The following is a 26,640-nucleotide window of genomic DNA, read 5'->3' as shown; positions in this document are numbered from 1 at the left end:
TTGAAGTAATTGTTGAACTGTAAATTTCTTTTGTTTAAACATATGAATGCTATGTCAATGGACATCTTTATTTTGCCTACATTAGATGCAAATTTCGCTATAAATATTAACTATGATATTAAGCCTTTTATTGTGCCATTACAGACCTATTTATTCAGTATATTCTGCTGCTTTTTTAATTTGAAGTTTGACCAGTAAATGGAGTTGGTGGTTTGATTAGTGTGTGGGGTTGCTTGTTGAGTTTGCTGTGAGTTGCTGATGCCGTGAACGAAAAGGATTTCAAACAGGATGTACAGGGACGATTTTCACAAAAAATTGAAACATTGGGACGTTATGCGCAAATAGGTAACAAACGTAGAGACGTTCTATACAATACAAAATGAAACATGGGGACGGTTAACGCAAACATTGTCAAACGTAGGGATGTTATACGCAAAAATTGTAAAACGTAGGGACATTTTACGCAAACATTGTCCAAATTTGAGGAAAGCATGTTTACGACTTTAGTTTATGGTACAGATTTCTAGGACTAAGCTTAGTGAGTTTTTGGTAATGACGAATGATAGCTGGTATGAAAACCAAAATTTGTTTTCCAAAAACGCATCAACCATGGTGACGATGATCATTCCATTTTCGAAATGCATTAGACATGGGTGATGATGAACACTGGATTTTTGAAAACGCATCAGCATGGTGATGATGAACAGTGAATTTTCAAAAATGCATCAACCACGGTGATGATGAACAGTAGGCTTCAGCACAATGGTTTGTGGAGAATAATTTGTTCTTTTTCTTTTTTGGGAATAACCATTTTATTGTGGGAAGCAGAGTTTGTTGGAGTGTTTGATCATTTTACCCTTCAAGCTTGAAATTAAAAGTAAGTCAAGTGTGCATTTAACTGTGAAATAGACGGCAGATGGATGGAAGGACTATTTCGCAATGAAACGTTGAAATAAGGGCGAAAATGTAAAAAAAATGAAACGTAAGGACGTTTTCTGTAACAAGTGCCAAACATAGGGACGCTTTGTGCTATTAACCCAAAATGAAATTGTATTCGGCAAACAACTTATTTATGAATTTTTCCCAACTTCTTGATTCATTCTAAACTCTACATTGGCCCATATTTAGCCCCCGTCTGTTTCTTATTATTTGCCCATTAAAATGAAAAATATGACAATTATCCATCACATCAAGCCAACATATTTGACTTTCTATCTCTTGTGCGAAGCCCGTAATGGCTATATTTTTCATTCTTATTTTTACATTAATGTATATCAAACAGGGCCTTAGTATGTTTGAAATTTAGCCTTTGTTTGAGCCACATTATTGTAAAAATGAGAATGAAAAATATAGTCGTTATAGGCCCCGCACAAGAGATAAAAAGTCAAATATAGTGGCTTAATGTGATGGATACCGATCTTATTTTTCATTTTAATGAGGAAATAATAGGGCTCAAACAAGGCCTTAGATTTTAATTTAAGCCAAGCTCAACAATCAATTTTAATCACAAATTTTATATATTTCACAACTTTAATCAAACTTTACTAAAAAATTGCTTTTGATCCTTGTCAAAGAGGTGTTTAATTTTTTAGATATGCTTTTCCTCAAAAAGACAAAAATAAATAAATAAAGTTTGCCAAACTCGCACTATGGCCCTGTTTGAGCCCCATTTTTGTGTATAATGCATTTTGAAATAGTAAATTGATGGAGAATGCGTGGTTAAAAATGAAGAAAAAGTTTTTGATTTGTGTATAATATTATTTTATTGAAAAATATATGGTAGAAAAAAATATGGGGAAAAATGTATTTAAAAAAATATGGGAATCAACCAAAGGCTATACGTGTGTGTGTACACGCTCAATTATTGCTTGAATTTTGAAGCTCCCTCGCCTTATCTTATTCTTCAGATTAGCCAACTTGAGAAATAAAGATGTGACGAACATCAATTTTAAATGAATGACATTAATTAGCCCCATTAGGTTAAATGAAATATGAAATTAAATGATCACATTTCATTTAGCATATTACCCAATGTCACTTAAACTGGGGTCAATGCGGCTTAATAGCAATACTCTTGTTAAATGGAGGTATGAAATGAGTCGAACTTAAAGATGTCTAAATGTGGACTTCGACTAGCTCATCTATGATTACAAGTCATAGTAAGGCCTATCTTAGCCTGTAAAGCTCGATTTGGGACTAATCCTTAAGTCTACATTGTTTTTATTGTTAATATACAAATATCGAATTCACAATCATGATTGGCATGAATAGAATAAAACCTAAATAATATTATAATTAACATGTTATAGAACTCACAATGGCTAAAGCTCGAGGTAAACTCTCAATCTCAATAAATATAATGATATGAAGCATCTGGGGAAAGCTAATCACCACACAAAAGAAGGTGCATTGTAGCATGTAAATGTGTTGAGGTTATTATGGTAATTTGATTTAAGAGACTTTTCACTTACCTAATTTACCTTTACTCTCGCCCTCTCTCTCAATTTATCATGCATATCAATTCATTCTATTTCAATGAGTTCACTCTCCAATTTTCATGGGGTTCTAAATTTTAAAAGATTAAGCGATATTAATGATCAATAGAGTATAGCAAATTTTGGCGAACGAAAATTTTGCGTCTTGGGGTTCATGGCTAGTATAGCGAACCATCTTGTATTTATTTCTTAATTTTACTTTTCGGTTCATGGGTCAATAGATCGTAATTTTGCATGATCTATAATTAACTTTTTCTTCGTTAATACTTAATTCTAAGAATTTGATATTTTTGTAGTCGTCTTGAATCATATTTATGTAGAATAAACTATTCTTTTTGAGCTTATGTGTGATTAGTTCAAAAAAATTCTTCCTTCGACTTGTCGATTCTTTTTGAGCTTTTAATATATTACTTCTATATATGTAGAATTTTACGTGCAGTTACTTGAACAAGCTTCGTCTTTTTTACAATGTGCCTCCTTTAGACTACTATTTTGAAAGGGAAACTTTATTTTCAATTTCTGTTAGGAAGGTAAACGAGTGGGTTCGAGCCGAAGATCGCTGCTCGAGCATGGCTTGGGCAAAAAACGGCCCGAACATTTTTTGCCCAAGCCAAGCCAAAGTTTAGTCAAAAAATTGAGGCTTAGCTCGAGCTTTAAGTTCGGGGATTGTCAAGCTGGTTTGATTATTCTCTCTAAGACAAGCGGCAAGTAGCTGCTGTCTAAAGCATCCTACTTCAGACAGGCCCAGTATGCTCGTAGGCATCTATTGTGCAGCTTCAAGCATTGGGCAATTGCTTCAAGCAGGTAGTTGTCCCTATTACACGGGCCGTATATTCGGCCTTCCATGTGGGGAGACCCATTAGGCTCGTCGAACCACACAAGTTGGCTTGGGCTCAAGTTGTCATCCAAAAAAGAGGTTTGGCTCAAGCCTTAGCTCTGTTCCATCGAGCCATGAGTCGCTTGACTCGAGCTTTTTATTGATCGAGTTATCAAAGTCGACGAGCTGAATTAACATCCCTATTGTTACCTTTTGCTAACCACATTAGGTCGGCTCGTCTTGCCTTACACGTTCATGTGAGGTAAGAAATTGGAGGGACCTTTGGCCCCTTCCTTATCTTTAGAATAACGTATGATAAGCATTGCTTCTTGCTTGTGAAAGCTGTTTATAAAGGTTTGTACAGTGAGAGGCTATGCCTTTGAGGTTCCTCATGGCTTTGGTTTGGTGCAGTGCAGGTCACCTCTTTCTAAGCCAGATCTGTTTGGCGGCAGAACGTATTTTGCAAGAAAATCAACTTCCAAAAAGGAGCCAGAAGGCAATGGACAATATCTTATGCTATTGCTCGCTCTTGGCATGACAAAGCATATGCATCCATTCATTTCTTCTCTCTAGGGATGGACAAAACTCTCAAACTGATCGAATCGAACAGTTCTTCTTGTGTTAAATACTCAAACGGGTCTCTCAATCGAAAATCGACGGGTTCAGTTCAGTACTCGATCCAAAATCAAAAATTGAAGAATCAAATCTCACTAATTTTTTTTAATTAAGTTATTTTAAATAAGCCAAATTATAATTTTTTTTAATTAAGTTATTTTAAATAAGCCAAATTATTTTATTTTTTCTAAATAAATTTGATAACTAGATAATTTAATTCAAACCCCAAAAATATGATTTTCCTATTTCTATTTTTCAGTTCAAAGCCAATTTAATTAAATTGAAATAAGTTTTATTCAAATTTGTTACTCTACCGTAGTGTCGTTTATATCGTCCTGGAGAAATTAAATTAAAGCTTGACAATGCATTTCTTAATTATTTTGAGTTATTTATCTTCATTTTCTCGTGATTTTAACAATCAAATTTGTGAGAATTTAGCAAAGAGAGAAGTAAAAGGCACATAAGATTGGACTACGTTATTTTGTAAGAACTAAGATTGAATATATGATTAGTTGAATTAATGTCACTTTGTAAAAATTTTAAAATTAATTGTAATACGGAACTTGGGAACCAAACCGAATGTAACCGAATTTGAACGTTCCATAATTAAATTTGGATCCAACCATTTCACTTATTAAATACTCGAAAATTTCGAGTTCGATTTGATTTTCGTTATAATCGAATCGAACTAGACCATGTCCAATCCTACTTCTATCTCGCCTCGTCTTTCCTTTTTTATTAGTTGGGTTAACAATAATAAATTTAAGTAAACTAAAATACCATTGAAAAAATAATAATGTTATCTAACACTAGTTTAGGTGGCCACAATTAATAGATTCAATTAAATGAATTATGAGACTCATTGCATTTGAATTTATAATTTAATGTCATGTAATTGTCATCTAAACTAATGCTTAATACATATGTTGAATCGCATTACTCATAAAAAAAAGAGGCCAAAAGCAAGTTGACGGATAATTTATCTAATTAGTAGGCGTGCACCAAAAACGATAACTTAGGGAGCTGAATGCTAAAAATTGGATGAGGACCCACGTACTACTAAGGGTGACGTTTGGGGACCGTGGATGCAAAATTCTCCGTGAAAAACAATACAATGGCCCGCCTGGCAGAAGAAAAATTCAAATATAGAGAGAGAGAAGAGGTTTTCCTAGTTACCGTTGGTGGCGCAGAGAAGACGATGCCAAACAACAGAGAGAAATCGAAAATGAGATCGAAGTCATCTAGGAAGCCTCTGCAAGATGTATCCAATGCTAAAACTACGAATACATTGCTCTCCGTTAAGTCTACGAAGAATTGCAAGAAAACCCTAGAGGGAAACGGACAACAAATAGGAGACGATTCACTCGATCGCCTACTTCTCGTTCACTCCGATCTATCCTCCCTCATGCATCAGGTAATCACTAATTCAAAGTTACAATAAACTAAATTGGAACTTATTTTTTACTCTGAGACTTTATACCAAGAACCTGGTGTTTCTGTTTTTAATACAAGTCTGGTAGTTTGATGATATGGCGTTAATTGTTTTGGGAATTATGTTTCGATTTAATTAATACACCACAATTGTAGTAACACTCATGAGGATTAAAGTATTTTGAAATTTTGAGTGTTTTTTATTGCTTGTTTTAGATTGAAGCCATCTGTACAAGAATAAATGAAGGCGCAGAAAAAAATAAGGAAAAATCGTAGCTTCATTCAAATTACCAACAAATTGTAATATATATACACACACACACACACTTTTTTTTGTTACAAATTACAATTGAGTTTGTGTTGCTGAGTAAGAATTTCTGATCTATGGCATGCCTCTTATTTTCCTAATGAAATTTTGAAGGCGGCTAATGCAAAGTTCAAGTGACTGTACTTCCGAAACTAATTGGCATTTCATACCATGTCATTCCTTTCCATTAAAAAGAAAAATGTGAGATCAGGGATAAGACATTGAGATTAAATGTTGTATGGAGGTCAAGATTAAAGTATAATAAAAAAAGAAAAGAATAAAAAGTAGTATTGGAGTATGATGATGCTAATAATTAAGTAAGTGAAATGCCTCATAGATGTGCTACTGACATGTTGTAGAGGAAGGGTAAAAGATAGAATTCAATAGTTCGAGGGTGATAAAGCGCACTGCCTTGGCTGCCAATTTGGAATTCTTTCACAATCTGATAATTGGAGCATCAAATGACCTCAACATGGTGGTCTGAATTTGTTGTCTGTGTTAAGATGTTTTGTATCCATTGAGCAAAAATGGGTTGTAATTGTATAGCGGTATCTAAAAACATATCCCTGATGGATCTACCTAAATAATCAACCTGTTTCCTAGCAAAGTTTCAAGAAATCTCGGTTAATTATCAAAATATAGATTAACATATAAGGGCTTGAACTACTCCTCTTAATATTGTTGATTTTTTAGATGAAACCTCAAGTCTTAATAAATCTCAACGCTAAAGTTGTTTTATCTTTGCAACCCTTGCATGTTTTATTTGTTTCTTTGAAAGCATAATTTAGTTTTTGCGAGGTTCAATCACCCTCTTCGGTAATTTTATCACATGGCTTGCTTCGAAAGCATAATAGTTTGAGGGTGACAAAGCACATTGCCTTGGCTGCCAATTTGGTATACTTTCACAACCTAATAATTTTAGCATCAAGTGACCTCAACACGATGGTTTGAATTGATTGGTTGGATGTCACTTCTCATTGCTAAAGTGCCTTTGTCTCTTCGACCCTTGCATGTTTTATTTGTTTCATTGAAGGCATAATTTGTTTTTTGCTAGGTTTAGTCATCCTCTTCTATATTCCCATAACATGGCTTATGAACCTAGTATTTCAATAATTCACACAATATTAAAATTTCTTTTATTCTTGTAAGTGGAGAACATAATTCTTATTCTCTGTTCACTCGACATTTTTTATCTCTTTAAATCTCATTAAACAATTATGTCAACCATGCATACCCACCTTGCCTGAACACTTGCAGAGTTCTATAGATTCCACTCGAACCAAGTGTTTTTCTTCTCTTCATTGTTTTTCCGAAACTATAGTTAACATTTCTTTAGTGAAGTTCGATAAATCCCATGTTTCATTTTCACTAGATAATTTATCATAATTCCTCCACCTTTCTGTTATCTTATCGCTTGGAAACAGAACTCTGTGGTTTTTATTTTTGAAATGCTTTACTTGATTTAGATTTCTACTTCCCTTACCCCTTGTTGAAATATATTGTAAATAGCTTTCTCCCCCAACTTCTTATATACTTCCGCATGAGATTGTCAAATCACTTAGATTCTTCTAATACTTCCCTGGCTGTTTTGAATGGAGTCATCTGCCTTATTCCACTTCATTTCCACATCCCAATTCCCTTTGCTTAAAGCTCTATTCTTCATATTTTCTTGTTTCTGCCTGAACAGATTTGTCACTACCCCCAAAAATAACTAGAACTTGAACTTGTCTTGATTTTACATGAGTAATATTTTTGGAGATGATGACTGTTTCTCTATTTTTTCTCCTTTTCTTGGCGTGTGGACGAGGGTAGGGGTATAGGGTGTTTCTTCTCGACTCTTCTGAAGAGTTCAATTTTAGATGTTAAACATAATTTTACTGAACAATAGCTTTTATTAGGACCTCCTCCAACCAGATAGTGGTATCAGTTTAAGAAATTTCTTACTTTTAACGAATCATTTATTAGTGCTCTCGAATTAACAGAACCACCCTTTTTCTCACTTGAAATCCTAACTTTTTATCATTGTCTTTTATGTGTTAAGACTATAGTGATTTACTTCAATTCATAAATATTAGTGCATTGTTTTGCAGATTGATGAACTAGTCGTCCAAGCTCTCCAATTGAAGAGCAAGAAAGGGAAGAAAGAGTTGGAACCTCTTGCTGATATCTTGTCTGAAATGCACACTTCATTGAAGGTTGGTGCTGTGTTTGATTTTTCTGATTTAGAACACCTTCGATATCTCTTTATTTGTTTTAAGTGAAATCTATAAATCTGCAGCCATGGGTTCCAAGATTCCAAAAGGTACTTTCGGGTCAATTGACAGGGCCTGAGAATAAGTTGGAACAGCCATTGGCAAGAAATGAGGTTTCTGTCGTTAAAGAAGATATAAATGCTGAAGTTGAAAGCCCAGAACAAACCAAGTGGGAGTCACTCATCTCTCCTTCACCCCTCGTGTCCTGGCGAACTGATTGCAATACTGAGGGTGGTAGGCAATTGTTTCTACTCACACCTCTGCCTCAACCAAAGGCATTCTCAGCCAAATGTCAGGCATCCTCTAAATCTGCTTTTGAAAATATTACATCTGATGCAATTGCCTACCCATCATCTCTTTCTCATAAAGTAGGATGTGTGGAGCAAACTCCAATACTGGTTTTGGATTCTGAAATGACTAAAACAGGGTACAATTTTGAGTGCGAGTGCGAGTGCGCTTCTCCCACAAAGTTTTCTAGAATGAATTGCTCTGTGCTTGTCATGACTCCATCCTTGAAAGTATCACCCCCCAAGTCCTGTGTATTGCTTGAGCCGGCATCTGAATTTTCGAAAAAGGATAATCAGAGGGTCCAAAGATCAACACCTTATCCTATTGGAGTTCAAGATTCTATTGCATCTGCAGATTCAGAATCCGCCAGCAGTCCAATGTCGCATAATCTGGCTTTCAAATACCCGGAACTCTTTGGAATAAAACTAGCTCATAACTTCGGAAACAGAACAAAGGGAGTAGAAGAATTGCCAAATTTGGTCATGTCCCCTCCTAAAACCTGTGTTATTATGGAGCCTCCTGATGACAAATTGTTGACAAATATATCCAGTAAATGCCTGCCGCCAAAAACTCCTTTACTGCATGGTCGAGAAGCACTCTTGTCTTCTACGAAGGAAATCAATCATCAGGATGGCCATTACGCAGCCGGAAAAATATGCCAAAAAGGTACATTTTCTTTCTGTTTTAATAAATTTCGGATCGAATTTGTTCACTGATAAAAGTGAACTCCTCATTGTATTCCTACAGAAGTGGGCAGTAGATTGGAAATAGACGAAAGCACTCCTGTGGTGAAGGAGCCGGAGAGCAGCATCCGAGTGAGAAAGCATCCAGGTGAGAATACATTAAAGAAAGAATTGTGGACGAAGTTTGAAGCAGCATCGACCCATGGGATTCGTTTCAGGGAGGATGTTCTCCAAAAGACTGCTGAAAAAGGATTTCTTGACAGATTGGACGAGGCTTATTCTGATGAATGATTCTGTTTACATCAGTATGATTTTGGGTTCTACTTGTACATGTTGGGGGGACATATTTTGAAGTTTTTCGAGGGATCAGGGGTTAATCTTGTATCGACTCCATCTTAAGGAATTGATTGGCGGACTTCGAAGGTGAAAATTGCAATTACCAAATCGAGTTTTGTTCTCTGAAATTATCGATCACTTTTAAGTTTTAACTATACTCAAAATTTTCTTCCGACTTGAGATTGATAACCAAAGAAATATATGCAACAAATGCACAATGGAAAACACATACAAAAAATGATTAACCGTATCTAGAGTGTGTTTGAGCCTCATTTTTTGATTTTCGTGTAAAATTATTTTGTTAGAATGTTTGATTGAAAATAAGTTCGGAGAAAAATGAGCTTTCATAGAATGAAGAGTTAATTATACTAATTATCACTATGTTCATCTTTGAGGAGAAAATCTTTCATGGAGCGATGGCACCACGTGGGTAGTGCGATTGTCCAATGTCGAGGTGCCACCTCGGTGGATGACCCACACACCTCAAGGGTGTGTGGTGAGCCACCCGACGAGGTGGCGCACCATGATATGACGGTTGCACCCCGTGGCGGTGCAATTGTCCCATGGAAAATTTTCTTTTGTTTGAGGGGCATTATTTCCTCATAAAAATGGCTTTTTTGACCGTTGGTGTACAAACTTTCAAGATTTGGTGAGATGCAGGAAAAAAATAATGGTTGTGTGGGGTCCAATAACGGTTGGATTTCTTCTTAAAATGAGAAAGTAATACCTCTCAAATAGGGCTAAACTTGTATTTGCATCTTTGATTGCTCATTAAAGTTTCAGACGTTGAGTTTTGGTTACTAAACTTATTAAAATATTGGATATTACTCAGCCCTCGTTTGAACCCCATTATTTCTCATTACATTAAATTAAATTTTTCTCTTTCCTTCTTTTAACCACACAATTTTCAATAAAATAATATTACACGTAAATCAAAAAATTTTCAACCACTCTTTTTTCAAAAAAATACTATTCATCTCATTATAATCTACAAATAATAGGGTTCAAACGGCCCCTCACTGATATGATATCTATTTTACAACTCTATCATAGTTGGTGAAATGCAAATAGAATGTTGTCTTTTGACTACTTACTATTCTTTGAAAAATGCATTTGTTTGCTCGCTATTCTTTTAAAGGCTTCCTTGATTGCTCATTATATTCTAAGATGATCGAGTTTTGGTCATTAAACTTGAAAAATTGACGCCAACATGTCCTGAAATTTATTAATGTTTTTTCAATTATCACTTGCATACAACAAAATTTAATTTTTCAAGGACGGGTCTGCTATAATAACATACTCAATTCGATAGATGACTTTTCTTTGTGGCCAACCGTGCTCTTCCAATCGAAGTTCCTGAATGGGTGGGTAAATAAAATGGAAAGATACCAAAAAAGAGAAAGAAGGGATTTTTTTTATTAATGACAGATTTTTGGTGAATTGGAAGTGAATGCTCCATGTTTCTTTTTTTATTGATGACGGAATTCTCGTGAACTTTTCTTGAATGTAATTTGTAACTGTAAATGTTTTCATTGGTGTACGTAATCACGGTGAATGTTGTTGTATGATTTTTGGTGTATGTTTTTTGCTGCAAGTGATGCATGTTAGTTTGTTATTAATGTAGATTATGAATTTTTTTGGTGAATGTCATGCATATTTTGTTAATATTAGTCATCAGAATTGTCAGTATTTCCTTGCCATTTTATTTTATCCATTTTCATCATTGTATTTTTAATTATTAGCTGTAAATATTTATACTTGTCACGCATTTTTTACAACGTGATTTATACTGTAAATGCACGGTGTCAAGTTTTATAATATAGAAAAGGAGTTAGGATTTCGAACCCACAGGAATTGTAATTTAATTTTATATCGAGTATTATACTTATATAGCCTTTGTTTTATTTAGACGAATGAAAATTGAAACCAACGATTTTAACTAAATTAACGTGATGAATGTGGTACGAATTCAATGAATGCAAATTATATGAATTTAATGAAGATGCAAAAGCTTATAGAATGACTTCACCTAAATATCAATTATGATTCAATTAAGATCAGCTATTCTAATTATTTTTTCATGTTTAAAAGCAAGAATCCTAATGTATTTTTCTCCCCTCTCTCGAGTGCAAGTTAGAAATTAATCCTAAATTTCGATCCCAATCTCTATTTTGAATCAAAGTCAATAATTTATTAAGTTCGTGATTCCTTTATGGAGTAAGTTTCATAGATCTTATACTTTCTCTCGAAACCCATAAAATCTATTGTTGTGTCAATCCTATGACCGTGCCTAAATTCCCCCTTTCGAATGTCAAAATTGACCATAATTTAATTAGTGGCCAATTAATTGAAAACATTAATTTCATGACACAATCAAATATATGTGGAAAATCAAATAGAAATAACCATGATAAAATAAAATCATAATCTCTAGTTTTTGCTTCAATCAATCCCTAAACAATAAATTTAGTTCATGATATAATCTATGGAAATATTTAAATTCATATAAGAAGACATAGGGAATAGAATAGAAAAACTCGGTCGTAGATCTTCATTTTCTTCTCTAGCTCTTGATTATCTTGGTGTTTTGCTTCTTTGCCATCTTGAATTGCCCTTCAAAATTGTCTTTAGAAAATAGGTCTTTGATGTTATATTTATAGTGTTTGTGTGGTCTTAAACGAATTAAGGTCGAATTGGGTCAAGAAAAAATCCATAAATATAAAAAAACATTGTCCGCATAGGCAACGCCTTGGCGCCCCCGCAGTGGCGCTGCAGTGCCACGTATTCTACTTATTTTCAGCTACCCGTCTTTGGATACAACGGTAGTTTGCACGTCTTTCATTATTTTTATCATAACTTTTTCGTTCAATATCCAATTAAGGTGATTCAGAATGCGTTGGAAAGGAAATTCAAAGAGCTACAACTTTACTTCAGATATCATTCTCCAATCTGATAGTTTATTATGTCAAAAAATGGGTCTCAATACGAGACTAACAATTCGGAGCATAACTTTTTCAATTGGAAATTGACGTATGATCATACTTTGACTATATTTCATCCTTTTGACATCTTTCTTCATTCAATTGACTCATATCACTCTCGAATCTTTATCGTGAGGTTCAACACAACTTTTGAGTATTTGCATTTCAGTCTCCGAACTTTGGATCTCTTACAATTTAGCTATTTTATCCAATTTTGCCAAATTTTATTTATTTCTTTCAATTTCATCAATTTATATCACAACATCTAAACACATATCAAAAGTTTCTAAAACACTCTCAAGGATAATAAAATAATGAATTATATGGTATAAATATCACGAGTGTGGAGCACTCATCAGACAAATTGTAGATTGTTCAAGCTAACTTCAATCGATATAATGCATAAGGTGATCAGAAATGACTTAGGGAATCGAACATCAAGATGTTTAGGCTTTAATATGGATGAAACATCAAGTTTTGCAAGTTCTAGCTCCTAACCTATATTTTCTCTTAAAAACTTATCTTCGAAATAGAAAAAATATCAATAAATCTCAAGTATATTGCAAAACATCTTGAAACATTCCCCTGTAACATATTGTAAAATTAAATTTTTTCTATGCAAGTGACACTTGTAAAAAAAATTCCTAAATTTCCTAGACAGGCCGGTGTCAATTTTACAAGTTTAGTGACCAAAACTTGACAACTTTAAATTATAGTGAGCAATCGAATTATGTATTTAAATACACAGTGAATAATCAAAGACAACTTTCAAAGTATTGGGAGCAGTCAAAGACATCTTTCTTGAATAGCAATTTGCATAACGGCATTTGGGTTCCAACCATGTATTTCGTTTGACATGTCACCAATTTCGTTAGAATTGTGAAAATGGATGTATAGTGAGTAACGTCTAACATTTTGATAAATTTAATAATCAAAGCTTGACATCTGAAACTTTAGTGTAGTCGAAGATACATAATAAGTTTAGTAATTATTGAGATAAGTAACTCTAAAAGGGAGCTCAAACAGTTGGCTAATTTTGCTTTAAAAAAAGAATGCTAGGTCACTTATTCGACCTCTTAGAGAATTGGGATGTACTGAAAAGAAAAGGGTAATACCATCACAAAATTTATTTACTACATCACATTATAGCTATGTCATAATTAAAATATATTTTTAATAAATGCACCAGAACAAATTAACAATTATACTCTTAATTTAATAAAAGCTATAAATGGGGGAAAAATACTACTGTGGTGTACTCATAGTCGTAATATTACTCGTTTTTCTCATCCTTTTTCACCAATTCTGGAATTTTGAAAAACAAAAACTTGGTAGAGAGAAATATTGTTGGCATCTCTTGTTCATATATATATACACACACAAACACATTAATAATGGATGGCCTTCGAATGAATTTTGGATGTAATGCTGATCTATATCATCATTTCCTTTGTTTGTGATACTTATCTTTCATTCTTTCCCGTGTTTGCTCCATTTATATGCTTTTGTTCAAACAAGAACAAAAGAAGATAAGGAAATTTAGAAGAAATGCCAAATAAATTTTACTGAAACCTTGAGGTATTATCGTGTAAATTGTGTTGTAGATGGGACATACTTTTGATTAGAAGGTTTGACTGTAAACAACCTATAGTTTCTCTCCATTCAATCTTTATAATGGGAGTTCTGTCATTTTGAGTAGTCAAGTAATCGAGCTTCATAGTTATGGGCATGTTTGAGCCACATTTATAAAAAAAAAAAAAAAGAAACATTCTTAAACATTGATTTGATATTGTTTCAACCACACATTTTTTAATAAAATAATATTATACTCAAATTCAAAACTTTTCTTTATTTTTCAACCACACATTTTTTATTAATACACTATTCAAAAATTTATTATAAGGAAAATAATGTGGCTCAAACAATGCTATATTACAATATAGACAAATGTCCCTCAGAACTTTGTTCATGATTCTTGTCCATTCATATATAATACCATACTTGCACATTAATACGAATACTAAAGTATACACGATCTGATAACATTTTCCTATGAATTTTACCACTTGTACCTTCACTTTGACAACTTTGTTTAAGAACAATGTGTTGACAAAAAAATATAGTGGATGAAGAGACTTTTTTTTTTTTTTTTTTGAAACCGTTAAAAAGGATGTACACAAGCTTGACTGTTTTCCTATAGGCCTATAAATGGGACCAAACTGCTGGCTTTACCTATTAAGGCTTTGTTTGTCTTCATTTCTTCCACGTTTTATCATATTATTTTTTCTACAGTGCTCATTTTCAATCACACATTCTTCATTAAAATAATATTACATGTAAATCAAATATTTTCTTTATTTTTTAACCATACATTTCAACATTAATCACTATTCCATAATACATGACACACAAATAACGGGGCACAAACAAGCACTAATAATGATCTACATTAGCCCATTTCCCTCTAATGTTTTAGTTTTTCAAATAAAATCCTTGATGCTTGGAAGTTGGTTCATTTTATATTTTAATTTTATTCTTTTAGATTGAGTCTTCCTGCAACTAGAAGAACTCGAATAAGATACTCTGCTGCTATAACTATCGTAGAATATTATCTAAACAAGAAATTAACAGGGAGATTGTAGGCATATGCGTAGAAAGAAAACTTGGTAAAATTATTTGTTGCATGGTGTCTTCATAAAAATGTTTATGTTAATAATTCATATAAAATTATGGGCAATTACGAAATTCCACTTAAGGTCATTTAAGTAAATAAATAAATTAATTAAACGTGATTATATTGTCACTACAAATTTTTATTTCATACACCACATTTTAATTGCAGTTAAGCTCTTCAATCATTAATCATTGTAATAATTATTTCCTTAAATTTTTTAGTCGAATTATTATTTTCAACCTTCCATTAATTAGTAAGCTTGGTCCTTGATAATGATTTATGACAAATTTTTGTTTTCATGCTTTGAAATAAGAGAAAAATATTTTTTCGCAAGAAAAATCGTTGATAACATATATGTTATAATGGGCAAAGATTAAAAACTTTAAGTGCAATTAAAATGTAGTGCAAAAAATAAAAAATTATAGTGTGAATATAATTACCCATAAATTAAAATTGTGGTGTAATAAATGAGGGTGGGTTTGATTCCAAACATGAAATTTGCATGAAAATAAAATAAATTTTAGGTAAATTAATTGCCGATTATTTGCATGAAAATTGTCAATTAAATGCATTTAATTCTTTGATTGATTTAATTTTCAATATAGAAAATATTATACATGTCCATTTTTTATGGTGAATAGATAAGAGAAAGTGGATAAATGAGAGAGAGAAAACAAAATCATATCCCCCAAAGAAAATATTTTTCTTGATTTTGAGGAAAATATGATCATGTGACCAAAAGTAGAAAAATATTTTTTATGGAAAAAATGATAATCAAATAGTACAAAAGTAAGAATTTGAATGAAAAAATACATTTTCCATGAAAAATATTGACAATCGAATGCAACTTAAGTTTTGTAACGATAATATAATTACTCAAAAGAAAAAATATCATTTACAATGACCATAATACCCTTGAGGCCATAGCTTAGGAGGCGTTTGTTTCCCATTTTTGTAAAAATGAGACTGAAAAATATAACGATTATGAACCTCACATAAGAGATAGAAATTTAAATTTGGTGGCTTGATGTGATAGATAATAGTAATATTTTTCATTTTAACGTGGAAAGAATGAGAAACAAACAATGAGCCCCATTCTTTTCATAAAAATGTATTTTTGAATAGTGTTTTGATGGGGAAATTATGGTTAGAGAATAAGAAAAAAATTTGAATTTGTGTGTAATATTATTTTATCGAAAAATTTGTAATTGAAATGATGTGAAAATACTGTTTAAAAAAAAAAAATATATATATATATATATATATTTTTTTATTATTGTTTTTTTTTTCTAAAGAATGGGCTCAAAACGGGGGCAAAATTACACAAAACCATATATTAAAAATTCAACATTCTAAAATCAGATGGCAAGTCTAACAATTCAAAAATCAGAAATTTTATTTTAATCAATATTTTTATTTACCAAAATTCCAGACCCTAATAAAATTAAATTGATATACTCACTCCCACCCCAACCCCCAAATGACAGAAGCCTCTCCGCATTCTCGTCTCTCTCTCTCTCTCTCTCTCCATTTCTCCCCCACAACGATGGCCTTCCTCCCTTCCCCTCATCCGGTGCATCACTGAGGAAGCACCGGCGCGCAGAAAGATGGCGCTGCTGTTGTCGAAGGCTACAGAGTCCTTACTGTAGACGACGACGTTGCGAGTAATGAGGCACATCGCAGCGTTGCTGCGCTGGGTAAGCACGGTGTAGATGTGACTCAGATCGCGCAGATCGCTATGTCGTTACTTTCTCGATGATGGTTCTGACATTGGCTGTGGTAGCGAGGTGGTGGTGCTTAGGGTTTAGGTATGTTTTTCGGCAATAAACGAGGCTACAGAGACACTGTTTTTGGGGGTGATTGGGTGATTTCTTCATTCTCTCATTTGCTTAGGTAGGTGTGTTTTCTATTAGTGATTATTGGTCGATGATAGCTGAGTCGATGGTGGAGGTCGTTTTGGATCTATGGTTACTTTTGTGGTTCAAAACCAGTTATTTTGGTTTTGATTATGGATATGTGGTTTTTCGGTTGGTGGTGAAGGTGGTTTTTAGGGTGCTTTTTGGTTGATGATGACTGAGGCGACAGTGATAGTGGTGGTGGTAGTGTTTGCGATGGCAATGGCAGTTGGCAGCATGACTGTGGCAATGGTGTGTTGGTGGTGGTTGGTGGTGTGGTATGAAAGTGTTTGTAATCAACTATTTGGGGGTTTGTGACCAATTGTCGAGAAGTGGTGGTGGTGGCGGCGGTGATGGTGTTGTAGTGGCGGTGATGGCGACGATGGTGGCGATGAGCTGGTGGCCGAAATGGTGGTTGGTGGTTTGTGACCGATGAAATTAACCGTGACCAATTAATTTAATAATTTACAATGAATAAATGAGCTGTGACCAATAAAAGTTGATTCCGTGACCAATGAATAATCTGTGATCTATAAAAAAATTTACTCGTGACCCAAAAATAATATGTGACCTATGAAATTTTTTATTTTTGATCGAAAAAAGTTGTGACCAATAAATTGATAAGCTGTGACTAAAAATTAATCGTGACCAATTAATCTAATAATTTGAAATGAATATATGAGTTGTGACCAATAAAAGTTTTGATTTTGTGACTAATGAATAATTTGTGACCTATAAAAAATTTTATGTGACCTATAAAATTTTTGATTTGTGATCGAAAAATAAGTTGTGACTAATAAATTGATAAGTTGTGGCTAGAAATTAATCCGTGACTAATTAATTTTTTGATTTGTGATCGATAAACAAACTGTGACCTATAAAAAAATTTATTCGTGATCGAAAAATAATATGTGACCTATAAAATTTATGTTTGTGACTTATAATTTATTGAGTTGTGACCGAAAAATTAATCTGTGACCTATAAAATTTTTGATTCGTGATCGAAAAATAATATGTGACCTATAAAATTTGTGTTTATGACTTATAATTTATTGAGTTGTGATTGAAAAATTAGTCTGTGATCTATAAAATTTTTGATTTGTGATTGAAAAATAATATGTGACCTATAAAATTTGTGTTTGTGACTGAAAAATAAGTTGTGACCAATAATATGATAAGTCGTGACTAAAAATTAATCCATGACTAATTATTTTTAAAATTTGTGACCAATAAACAAACTGTGACTTACAAATTTTTTGAAATGTGATCGTAAAAAAATTCGTGACATAAATTTTTTGATTTGTGACCAAAAAATAATATGTAACTAATTATATTGTTAATTTGTGATCAAATTGTATAGGTCTGTGGTTTAAATATATTTAATTAATAAAATAATTAATTAACTAATTAAATTATAAATAATTGTTAATAAAAATCTGATTTTAGAAATTTGAAACTTATTTTCTTATTTTTAAAATGTGCCATAATTAATTTCTTAGTTATGAAATTTTCCCAAATAAATAAATAAGGGCCCGTTTGGTAGGGATTTTGAGAATTGATTTTTTGACCGTTAGAAGAAAAGTGGGGTCCACATGTGAGAGAAAAAGTCAAAAATTACGGTTTGAATAGTAAAATAACGGTCAAAAAATCAATTTTTTGGAGCAAAAAATCACTACCAAACGGGGCCTAAATAAATCTAGAAATTTTGGTAGAGGCTTCAAATATTCCCCCCCGGTCCGGGGAAAAACCCTTAAACCCCATTCTCTCTTCTCTCACGAACTCTTGCACCATGGCCGATCCAACTCAGTGGGTGAAGCATGTCGAGTTGTATGTTAACTCGTCCAGCACCGCTGCTCAACAGGTTATCTCTCCACAATTCTCCAACTAATTACAGATTAAGCCAAAAAAGAACCCTCATTTTTTCTCCTGATTTTTAGAATTAAAAACAAAAAAATTTCAGACTGCGCGTGTCAATTTAACCCAGTTTTCTATTTTCTCAATAATTAATCAGCTTTTTTTGTTAAAATTTTGATGATTTGTGTTCTGAGTTTTTTACAGGCAGCAAGTGTCGATGCAATTGCGAATTTGCTAAAGAATGATCTGTTAACTCTAGAAGCACTTGTAAGATTCTTCCTTTTTCAATTTAAGTTCTTTCTCTGTGTACCTTTTTCTCTGTAATGAATTTTACTGTTCAATATGCGCAGGTTAGAGAAATGGAGATGTACTTGACTACTACAGATAGCACAATCCGTTCACGAGGTACTTTGATCTTTGTATCTTTAATGGAATGACGATTAAATATTATTTTTGCATTCCGCTTATCAAGGAGTATATTTCTGAGCGTGCCAATGAAAATTTGCAACTTCACTTGGCATCACACTTCAGTTGCAGGAGTAAAGGACTAGGGTGCATACTCTTTGCATGTTCTCTTTTTTAATCTCAATTTTATTTTCTTCTTAGTTTTAGAGTTTGTTTTGTTCAAAATATCCCAGAAACCTTTTAATATGTTTTGCTTTAGAAAAACACCTCTAAAAAGTGCTATCCTTGACATAGGGCATTCAAAGCAAAGGCTTTGAGGCTCCTATTGAATTCCTCATATGGGCAGTGGGCATCAAGGTGTAAGCCTCGGGTGATTTTGAGAACACCATGGTGATCAATGATATTTACACAAATTCAGCTGGATGGAGACCTATTTTTCACACGTCTCGTGGAAGATGAGTCATCCCATGATTATATGCACATGATGACAGGTTCCTAATTTGAGGGCATTTTTGGTTTTGGGTATAGAATTAGCATGTATACGTCATGTCCAGATGGGGTATTCAGAGAAGTAAATCATGGACAAATTTTATTACTTTCTCTTTTATACTATTTGTTGGTTTATATTAAAAGTTGAAATTGTGGCAAGCTAGGGCTTTCTTCAGAGTATGTTTCTTCTATTTATATGAAGGAATATTTAGGTTGTTTCATGTTACAAAAGCAAGGACATATTTGCCAAAAATAATTTAGTTGGCAGCAGCGCTCATCATTTCATTCTGTATTTCACGATGGTCATGGTATTCACAATGCATCATTTGTGCACAAACGGTGGGGCCTGTATTACCTACAACCAAGCACTTGATATCACGTTGAGTAATGCATCGCACCTCTTATGCACTCCATGAACATCTGGGTTGTATCGGAGGCTTGGATTATATATTATCCTTTTCTTGATTTATTTTCAGTTCTTTGTGGAAGGATTAGAAATGCAGCTCGTATTTGCACTTTATTATAGCGCTCAATTCAAAGACAGGCATTAGATTCTGCCGCATGATTTGGCTCAAGATTGCCCATTTTTTTATAATTCTGGAGATCTTTGTTTTTTATAAATTTTTATACTCAGTTATCATAAATATTGCTTCTTTGACTTAACTCTTTGCATTTTTCATGTCCTTGTTCAGGAATTCTCCTCCTTGCGGAACTTTTGACACAACTAAAATCAAAGCGTCTAAATGATGCTTCAATAGAGAGCTTGATAGGATTCTTCACTGAAAGACTAGTACGTAAAGATATAAATGATAGACATGCGGTTTATCTTTTGTATGTATTATGCAGTAATTTCATATAATTTCTATTTAATGGGAATTATTTAACCTCATACTTTATTTATTTGATATGTTTTTCCAGTTATTGCTCACATAATTTGTTATTCATCTTCTCTGCTTTCCATAAAAAAGAGTGCCTTTGGCATGTCTTACTGTTAATCTTGATAAAATTTATTATGTACAAGTTCTAAGGAAAGAAGAGAAGGAATGAACAAGATAATGCATTTAAAAATGGGTTTACTCCAGGCTTGATTTGGCCTTTTTCATCTTCCAGAATGTTTCAAGTGTGTTGATTTGTTTCAAACACTATGCAACGCTAAAAGCTACAAACAAGAGGAATTGGAGATTCAAGAAGAGTGAAGAGCACATGCGTTTCTCTAACCTATTTTATGTCTTCAGTAGCAAATTAGATTTTAACTCAACATTGTTGAAATGTTTTATTGTGGATTTTTAAATGATTTATTGTTTACTATGAGTACAAGTTTTGTTATTTTACATCTTTTGAACTATCTTATTCTTGATGTTGAGGCTTACGCCTCATAGTGCATCGAGGCTTACACAAAATCTTGCTTAGGCAAAATGCATGATACTTGATTTAACCTATCTATACACAGGTTATCATTTATCCATATGGGCTCATTATGGTAGTAATTTTCCAACTGTAACATTCTTATGCCGATGGATATTTTGCGGCTTCAAATGGCTCATGATTTTTCCATTCTTCAGTTGGGAATCAATTTTTCTGTAGCCACAAAAACTTCCAATTCTTACCTTATCTACGAATATTGATTGATGCATATTGAGTAATGGTTTAAGTGCAGGCCTTTCACATATGTTGATGTGATAAGGGATAGTGAAAAATGGCGAAGATATGGATATGCATGTATTTTGCATTTAAAGTTCTTCATAAGTAATGGATTGCAAAATGTGGAGTGACAGAACTAGAGTGTGTTTCATCAATTGCTTTTTTTCTAGCGACAGATAACTTGTCATTCTTCTGCTTGTCCCTTCTAGAAAGCCTTATAATGGTTACCATAACGATTGTTTCGTGCTCTGAAAAAGATCCTTATGGTTACATCATTACTTGGTTTTACAGAATCTGTTTACCCCGTATAGTAGGCCTTGATAGGCTACAGAAACTCTGTATAATCTATTTTTGCTTATCTTTGACATGTTACACAGAAGGTGATGTTTTATATTTTTGTCACCTGAAATTTTGTTGTATCATTGTAGAGATAGATGAATTTTTTTTCCCCACACAGGCAGATTGGAAAGCATTACGTGGTGCAATTGTTGGTTGCTTGTCCTTATTGAGGAGGAAAAGTCATGTTGGTGTGGTAGCTGATGATAAAGTGAAGGCTGTTGTTCAATCTTATCTCCAAAACCTGCAGGTGCAGTCCTTGGGTCAGCATGATAGGAAGGTAAATCCTAATATGAACCCACTGTTGATGCTGAAGGCAAACCTTGTTTCTAGTGTTAAATGCTAACTAAATCTTGTTAATTTCTGCTATGGGTTAATTTTCTTGCAGCTCTGCTTTCATCTTATGGAATGCCTATTAGATCGCTACCCTGCTGCTGTTAGAGATTTGGTAATTACTATTCTTACTATTATCTTTCTTCTTGTTTTTGATGGTTGTGTTTTGTTGACATAATGTTTTGGACTTGCCAAATACTTATAATTGCATATCGTAGGTTGGCCTGAATAAGTTTTGTCTATCTTTACATTTTAGCATGAGAAGCAAAATAGGAGATAAAATAATTTCCTTTTAGACCTAATGCAGGAAAAGCTAATGGCATTCCACAGGGAAATTGTTTAGCAGCAGTTGATAGAAGTTAGTGTGAGGGGGTGAAAGTAGTGTTCGTATTCACATTGGACATGTAACGTTTACACATTGCTTCCACTCCAGTGATTTGATAATCTTACTTAGATGTTTATGATCTCCTTTAACCGTTCGTTAACAACCGCGTTAGGCCAGCAGTGAGTGAAATTTATGCTTTATGAATTCCAATCAACAACTTCTTTGTAAGTAGAACTGCTTTGGAGACTTGAATTATGTTCAACTAGTATTGTAATGGTAGTTGAACATAGAGCATTCATGTACAACTGTTACTTCGTTAATGTGACTGTTTGTACTCAAGTCTATTATCGATTGCTTTGCGCTGTGTGTTTCAGGGTGATAACCTTATATATGGAATCTGTGAAGCTATTGATGGGGAGAGGGATCCTCAATGCTTAATGCTCTCATTTCGTATAGTACAAATTCTGGCCGGATTGTTTCCTGGCCCTTCTGGTCCGCTAGCAGATTTTGCTGGGGACCTGTTTGGAATTTTGGGCTGTTACTTCCCCATACATTTTACACACGTTAGATCTCTTAACTCTTCCACTAATCTACTTTGTATATGTCATTATTGTGTGTGCAATTGTGCATTTCCAGCAGAAACTTCTTCAAGCTAAACCATAGATGAGTTCAGATTTTGTTTTAAATTATTCTGACAATGCTAAAATAACCTTCTTTGCATCTGTTTTGGAGATTGAAGAAACTTTCTGTTCTGCATTCTATTTGTACCAAAATCTTAGGTAAATTCTCTGATCAGATGTAGATATTGTGAGACGAATGGTTTTCATAACCTGTTGTGGGGTATATGGCTAGAAGTGGGGTGCTCTTTTACCCAAGTTTGCAATTGATGTTGATTGTTTTCTACTTCCACTTCTCCAGCCTAAGGAAGAGGATGTTGATGTGAAGAGAGGGGAACTCTCAAGGGCACTAATGGTATGTAATTTGCTACCTTATATTGTAAGCTGCTTCTGAATCTCTATTCTACTTTCCATGGGGTTGATGGTCCTCATTATCCTTACAGAATTTTGCAAATGTCCCTTTCTGATATCATTTTGGCATATTATATTTTATTTCACAAAAAGAAAACGGAAAAAATGGATCTATGTGCAGCTGTCACGGAGCTTAATTTTATCAACTTCAATACTTGATCTGCAATATTACCCAGTAATAGCTTTAGATAATTTATCCTATTTCCTAAATTTTCATGGTGATATGGGAAAAATTAATTTTGATTTGAACTGACATCTGGAGGATTACTTTTTGAAATCATCTGGTGTTTTTCGTTTTCCGTTTTATTGTTTGAACTTCAAGTTGTACTTTATGAGTTCATTATGTCATAGAAAGTATGGAGAAGTTTCAATTTTTGAATTACCATTCAGATTAATATGCCCCTATTTGGGCTCAATTTTATTTTTAATACATTTTTCTCTTTCTTCTTTTCAACCGCACATTTTTCAATAAAATAATGTTACACGTAAGCCCAAAACTTTTTCTTATTTTTTAACCACACATCTCAAAAAAAATTACTATTCTAAAATACAGTTTCCCCCAAAACAAACAATGGCCATGCATAGTGTAAAACTAGCACATCAAGCATTCAGCCCAAAAAGCAAATCAAGCAATTGTGAATTCAGGGAAACATCGGAGGGATAGTTCTACAATGCAATTTATGCAGATGTTCAATATATGTTGGATGTAATCACTAATCATGTTGCAAATAGTCTCTTTTAGAGTTTATATCGAGCACGGTATATCAAAAAAAGGATCTAAGCTTAAGAGTCTTGCTGGAACTAGTTAGTTGACCATCTAAATCAGTATCAGTGATAATCCAATCCTGCTGTTTGGCTGTGCACAAACTGAATTTTTGCAATTGCATTGGATCTTTACATGCAAGAATATAAATTATTTGTAATTATCACTGAAGAATTAAGAAAAAATTTAAAGTTTTGTGTTTGATAATGTCCTGCAATGTACACGGCCCCATCTTTCCTGCCTTCCGTGGAATAAGAAGATGGAACGGTCTTGAAGGCTGAAGCTCGTTCCACTTGAATAAATAATGACCTCTTGAAGCTGCAATGATTTGCGCTGTCTCTCTCCTCTGCCTATTGGTTTTGGCTTATAATATTGATGCTTCGTCAGAAAGAAATGGAGGGGAACAACATTCTGCACTTCATCTAATAGTTGGACTTTTGTAGATGTTGCAAATGTGGTGCTCTACAATATTATTAATATTAACATATATTAGAGTCTTACTCCTTTTAATGTCTTTCAGCTGACATATGCTTCTACACCTTTATTTGCACCATTTTCCATTCCACTGCTTCTCGAAAAACTGTCTTCCTCCCTGCCTTTGACAAAGGTTGGTGTCAATCCATTACATTTCTGCTTCTCCTTTTACTTGCATTCAGAAAAATGGTAGTTCTTTAGTTATTTGAATTACTATATATCTTTTTCAGGTGGAGTCATTTAAGTATCTTAGCTATTGCACATCAAAATATGGAGTGGAGAGAATGGCCGAACACTTCAAAACTCTTTGGTCTTCAGTAAAAGATGCAACATATGTTTCACCAGAGACTAATTTATCCACAGAAGCTGGATTTATGAGTGAAATGGGCTTTCAGGACAGTGATATTATGAAGCAGGCCTTTGTACTTTTGCAAGAGCTTGTTCAACAAAGTAATGGTTCCTTCATAAGTTTGATTTTGGAAGACGAGGATATAAAAATATTCATGAATTCCCTCAACCAGTATGAAGATTTTGACAATATTCCTATTGACATCAGACAGAGATTACATGCCGTTGGACGTATTATATCTGTTTGTATTAACACCTCTATTGCCTCCTGCAATAAGGTCTTCGAGAGTTTCTTTCCGCTCCTCATGACTTATTTGGGGCTTTCAGTTGCAAAACCACACGAGAATAGCTGTCTAGCTGAGGATTACAATCCTCCTGGCAGACTTAATTTTGGAGCCCTGTATCTCTGCGTCGAAGTCCTTTCTGCATGCCGATATTTGGTGGGCTCTGATGAATTAACCCCAATTCCTGATTTTGCTAATCAGACATGGGGTGTCATGCTTCACAATGTCTCTAAATCATTAGCCATGGTCTTCATCTCTCTCTTAAGGTCAAATGTTGCTGAGAATTCTCAGAATGCTTATGTATGCTATGGAGGTTTGTGATTTTCTTGAGTGCAATCATTATTTTCCACATGATATTAGCAGTATGTTAGTTTCTTCTTTGCGTGCTCATATGTATTTGTTTGTTTATTTCTAGTTTCTTATGTGTGTGTTTGTTTATTTCTAATTTGAGTACTTGCTTTTTTAGAGTTGAAAATATTCTAATTAAAAGTTGATAATATGGGCATTTAGACGAGCATATGTATTTAAAGTCTGTCGCCATGCCAGATCTGAACATTACCTAAATCTTAAGAGATGATTGTTCTGCTGATTTATCGACTTTATATATTGTTCTCTCCTTCTGAAATGAGAAAAAGGTTCATGACTAAGACTGACTTTTGAAACCCAAAGGGTATATATATATTTATTTATTTATTTATTTATATTTATATATTTATATATGTATGTATGTATGTATGTATGTATTATATGTAACCCTTATCTGTTATCAGTTGTTTTTCAGCATTATTTACTGGCAGGCTTGTTTTTAAAATGATAATTTAAAAATCTTAATTAGTTTTGATTTCCCAGAAAAGTCTCATGAAGTTTGGAATGAAACTTGGTCCTTGGATAAGAGGATTATGTCCCTGTTGTGTATCTCCTCTGTCCCTTCATGCCTACTTACTCAGTATCATTAGAATTGTAATAAGCAGAAATTTAAAACGCTGCCTTGGCATGCCCAACATACTTGAGTTTTTGCTTACCTCTCTGCTCACTACATACATTTGTGGAGGCGAAGGCAAAGCTGTCTTATTTTGTTTATATGAATACGTGCCTAAGCGAGAAAACACAGAGAGAGAGAGAGAGAGAGAGTTAAGAATCCTCACGCAATGTAGACATATGTATATATATAATTTTCTTACTTCTTGATTTCTTTAATTTGGTTTTTCTTTCGGAGGAGGAGAAGAAACTAGGAAAGGGAAAAAAGTACATTATATGATCCATTTTGCTGATGGCCAGTCGCAGTTTTATCTTATATCGTGATAGATTTATAAAAAGTGCCTACTCATTGTACGTTTGGATTTGTATTAGATTCAATTTTTCATTTCAAATAAAATGATCCTGTTATACTCATTTTGTGAACTGCAGTGAAGGGTCTGCAAAATCTGGCTACGTTTCCTGGGAGCCTTCTTGCAGTATCCAAGTCCACATATGACAGTATTTTGTTGAAGTTGATGTCAGTTGTTACTTCTGATATAAATAAAACATTTCTGTGGACATTGGCAATGAACGCTCTGGTGGAGATTGGTTCGTTTCTTGATAAATGT

The 26,640-nt window shown here is 33.6% G+C and overlaps 2 protein-coding genes across 2 annotated transcripts in view; both read left to right on the top strand.

Moving 5' to 3' along the window:
* Positions 1-5,056: 5,056 nt before the first annotated feature.
* On the top strand, positions 5,057-9,352 carry LOC111377653. The gene is made up of 4 exons (XM_023000777.1): positions 5,057-5,341; positions 7,756-7,860; positions 7,944-8,871; positions 8,953-9,352. Exons 1-4 carry the CDS (start codon positions 5,126-5,128, stop codon positions 9,177-9,179), a joined length of 1,476 nt encoding a protein of 491 aa, XP_022856545.1. The 5' UTR covers positions 5,057-5,125; the 3' UTR covers positions 9,180-9,352.
* A 9,153-nt stretch (positions 9,353-18,505) lies between these two features.
* LOC111377660 (MMS19 nucleotide excision repair protein homolog) overlaps positions 18,506-26,640 on the top strand; it is a 15,929-nt gene continuing 7,794 nt past the window's right edge. The window contains exons 1-11 of the mRNA XM_023000784.1: positions 18,506-18,635; positions 18,833-18,895; positions 18,979-19,033; positions 20,215-20,312; positions 21,621-21,779; positions 21,888-21,947; positions 22,532-22,720; positions 23,076-23,129; positions 24,469-24,555; positions 24,653-25,367; positions 26,462-26,638. Coding sequence (XP_022856552.1) covers positions 18,564-18,635; positions 18,833-18,895; positions 18,979-19,033; positions 20,215-20,312; positions 21,621-21,779; positions 21,888-21,947; positions 22,532-22,720; positions 23,076-23,129; positions 24,469-24,555; positions 24,653-25,367; positions 26,462-26,638 — 1,729 coding nt within the window. The 5' untranslated portion in view covers positions 18,506-18,563. The remainder of the gene's footprint in view (positions 18,636-18,832; positions 18,896-18,978; positions 19,034-20,214; positions 20,313-21,620; positions 21,780-21,887; positions 21,948-22,531; positions 22,721-23,075; positions 23,130-24,468; positions 24,556-24,652; positions 25,368-26,461; positions 26,639-26,640) is intronic.

This window comes from Olea europaea, unplaced genomic scaffold (genome assembly GCF_002742605.1).
Source record: "Olea europaea var. sylvestris unplaced genomic scaffold, O_europaea_v1 scaffold1701, whole genome shotgun sequence".
In the NCBI taxonomy this organism is placed as follows: Eukaryota; Viridiplantae; Streptophyta; class Magnoliopsida; order Lamiales; family Oleaceae; genus Olea; species Olea europaea.
Note: the sequence above shows the minus strand (reverse complement) of the source record. Positions and strands in the feature narration are given on the sequence as shown.

What these genes read in the sequence shown, in the direction of transcription:
- LOC111377653 (XM_023000777.1), top strand. Translation starts at nt 5,126, where the DNA reads ATGCCAAACAACAGAGAGAAATCGAAAATGAGATCGAAGTCATCTAGG. An exon ending in TATCCTCCCTCATGCATCAG is followed by an intron (nt 5,342 to 7,755) that starts GTAATCACTAAT and finishes ATTGTTTTGCAG; the next exon opens with ATTGATGAACTAGTCGTCCA. An exon ending in CGGAAAAATATGCCAAAAAG is followed by an intron (nt 8,872 to 8,952) that starts GTACATTTTCTT and finishes GTATTCCTACAG; the next exon opens with AAGTGGGCAGTAGATTGGAA.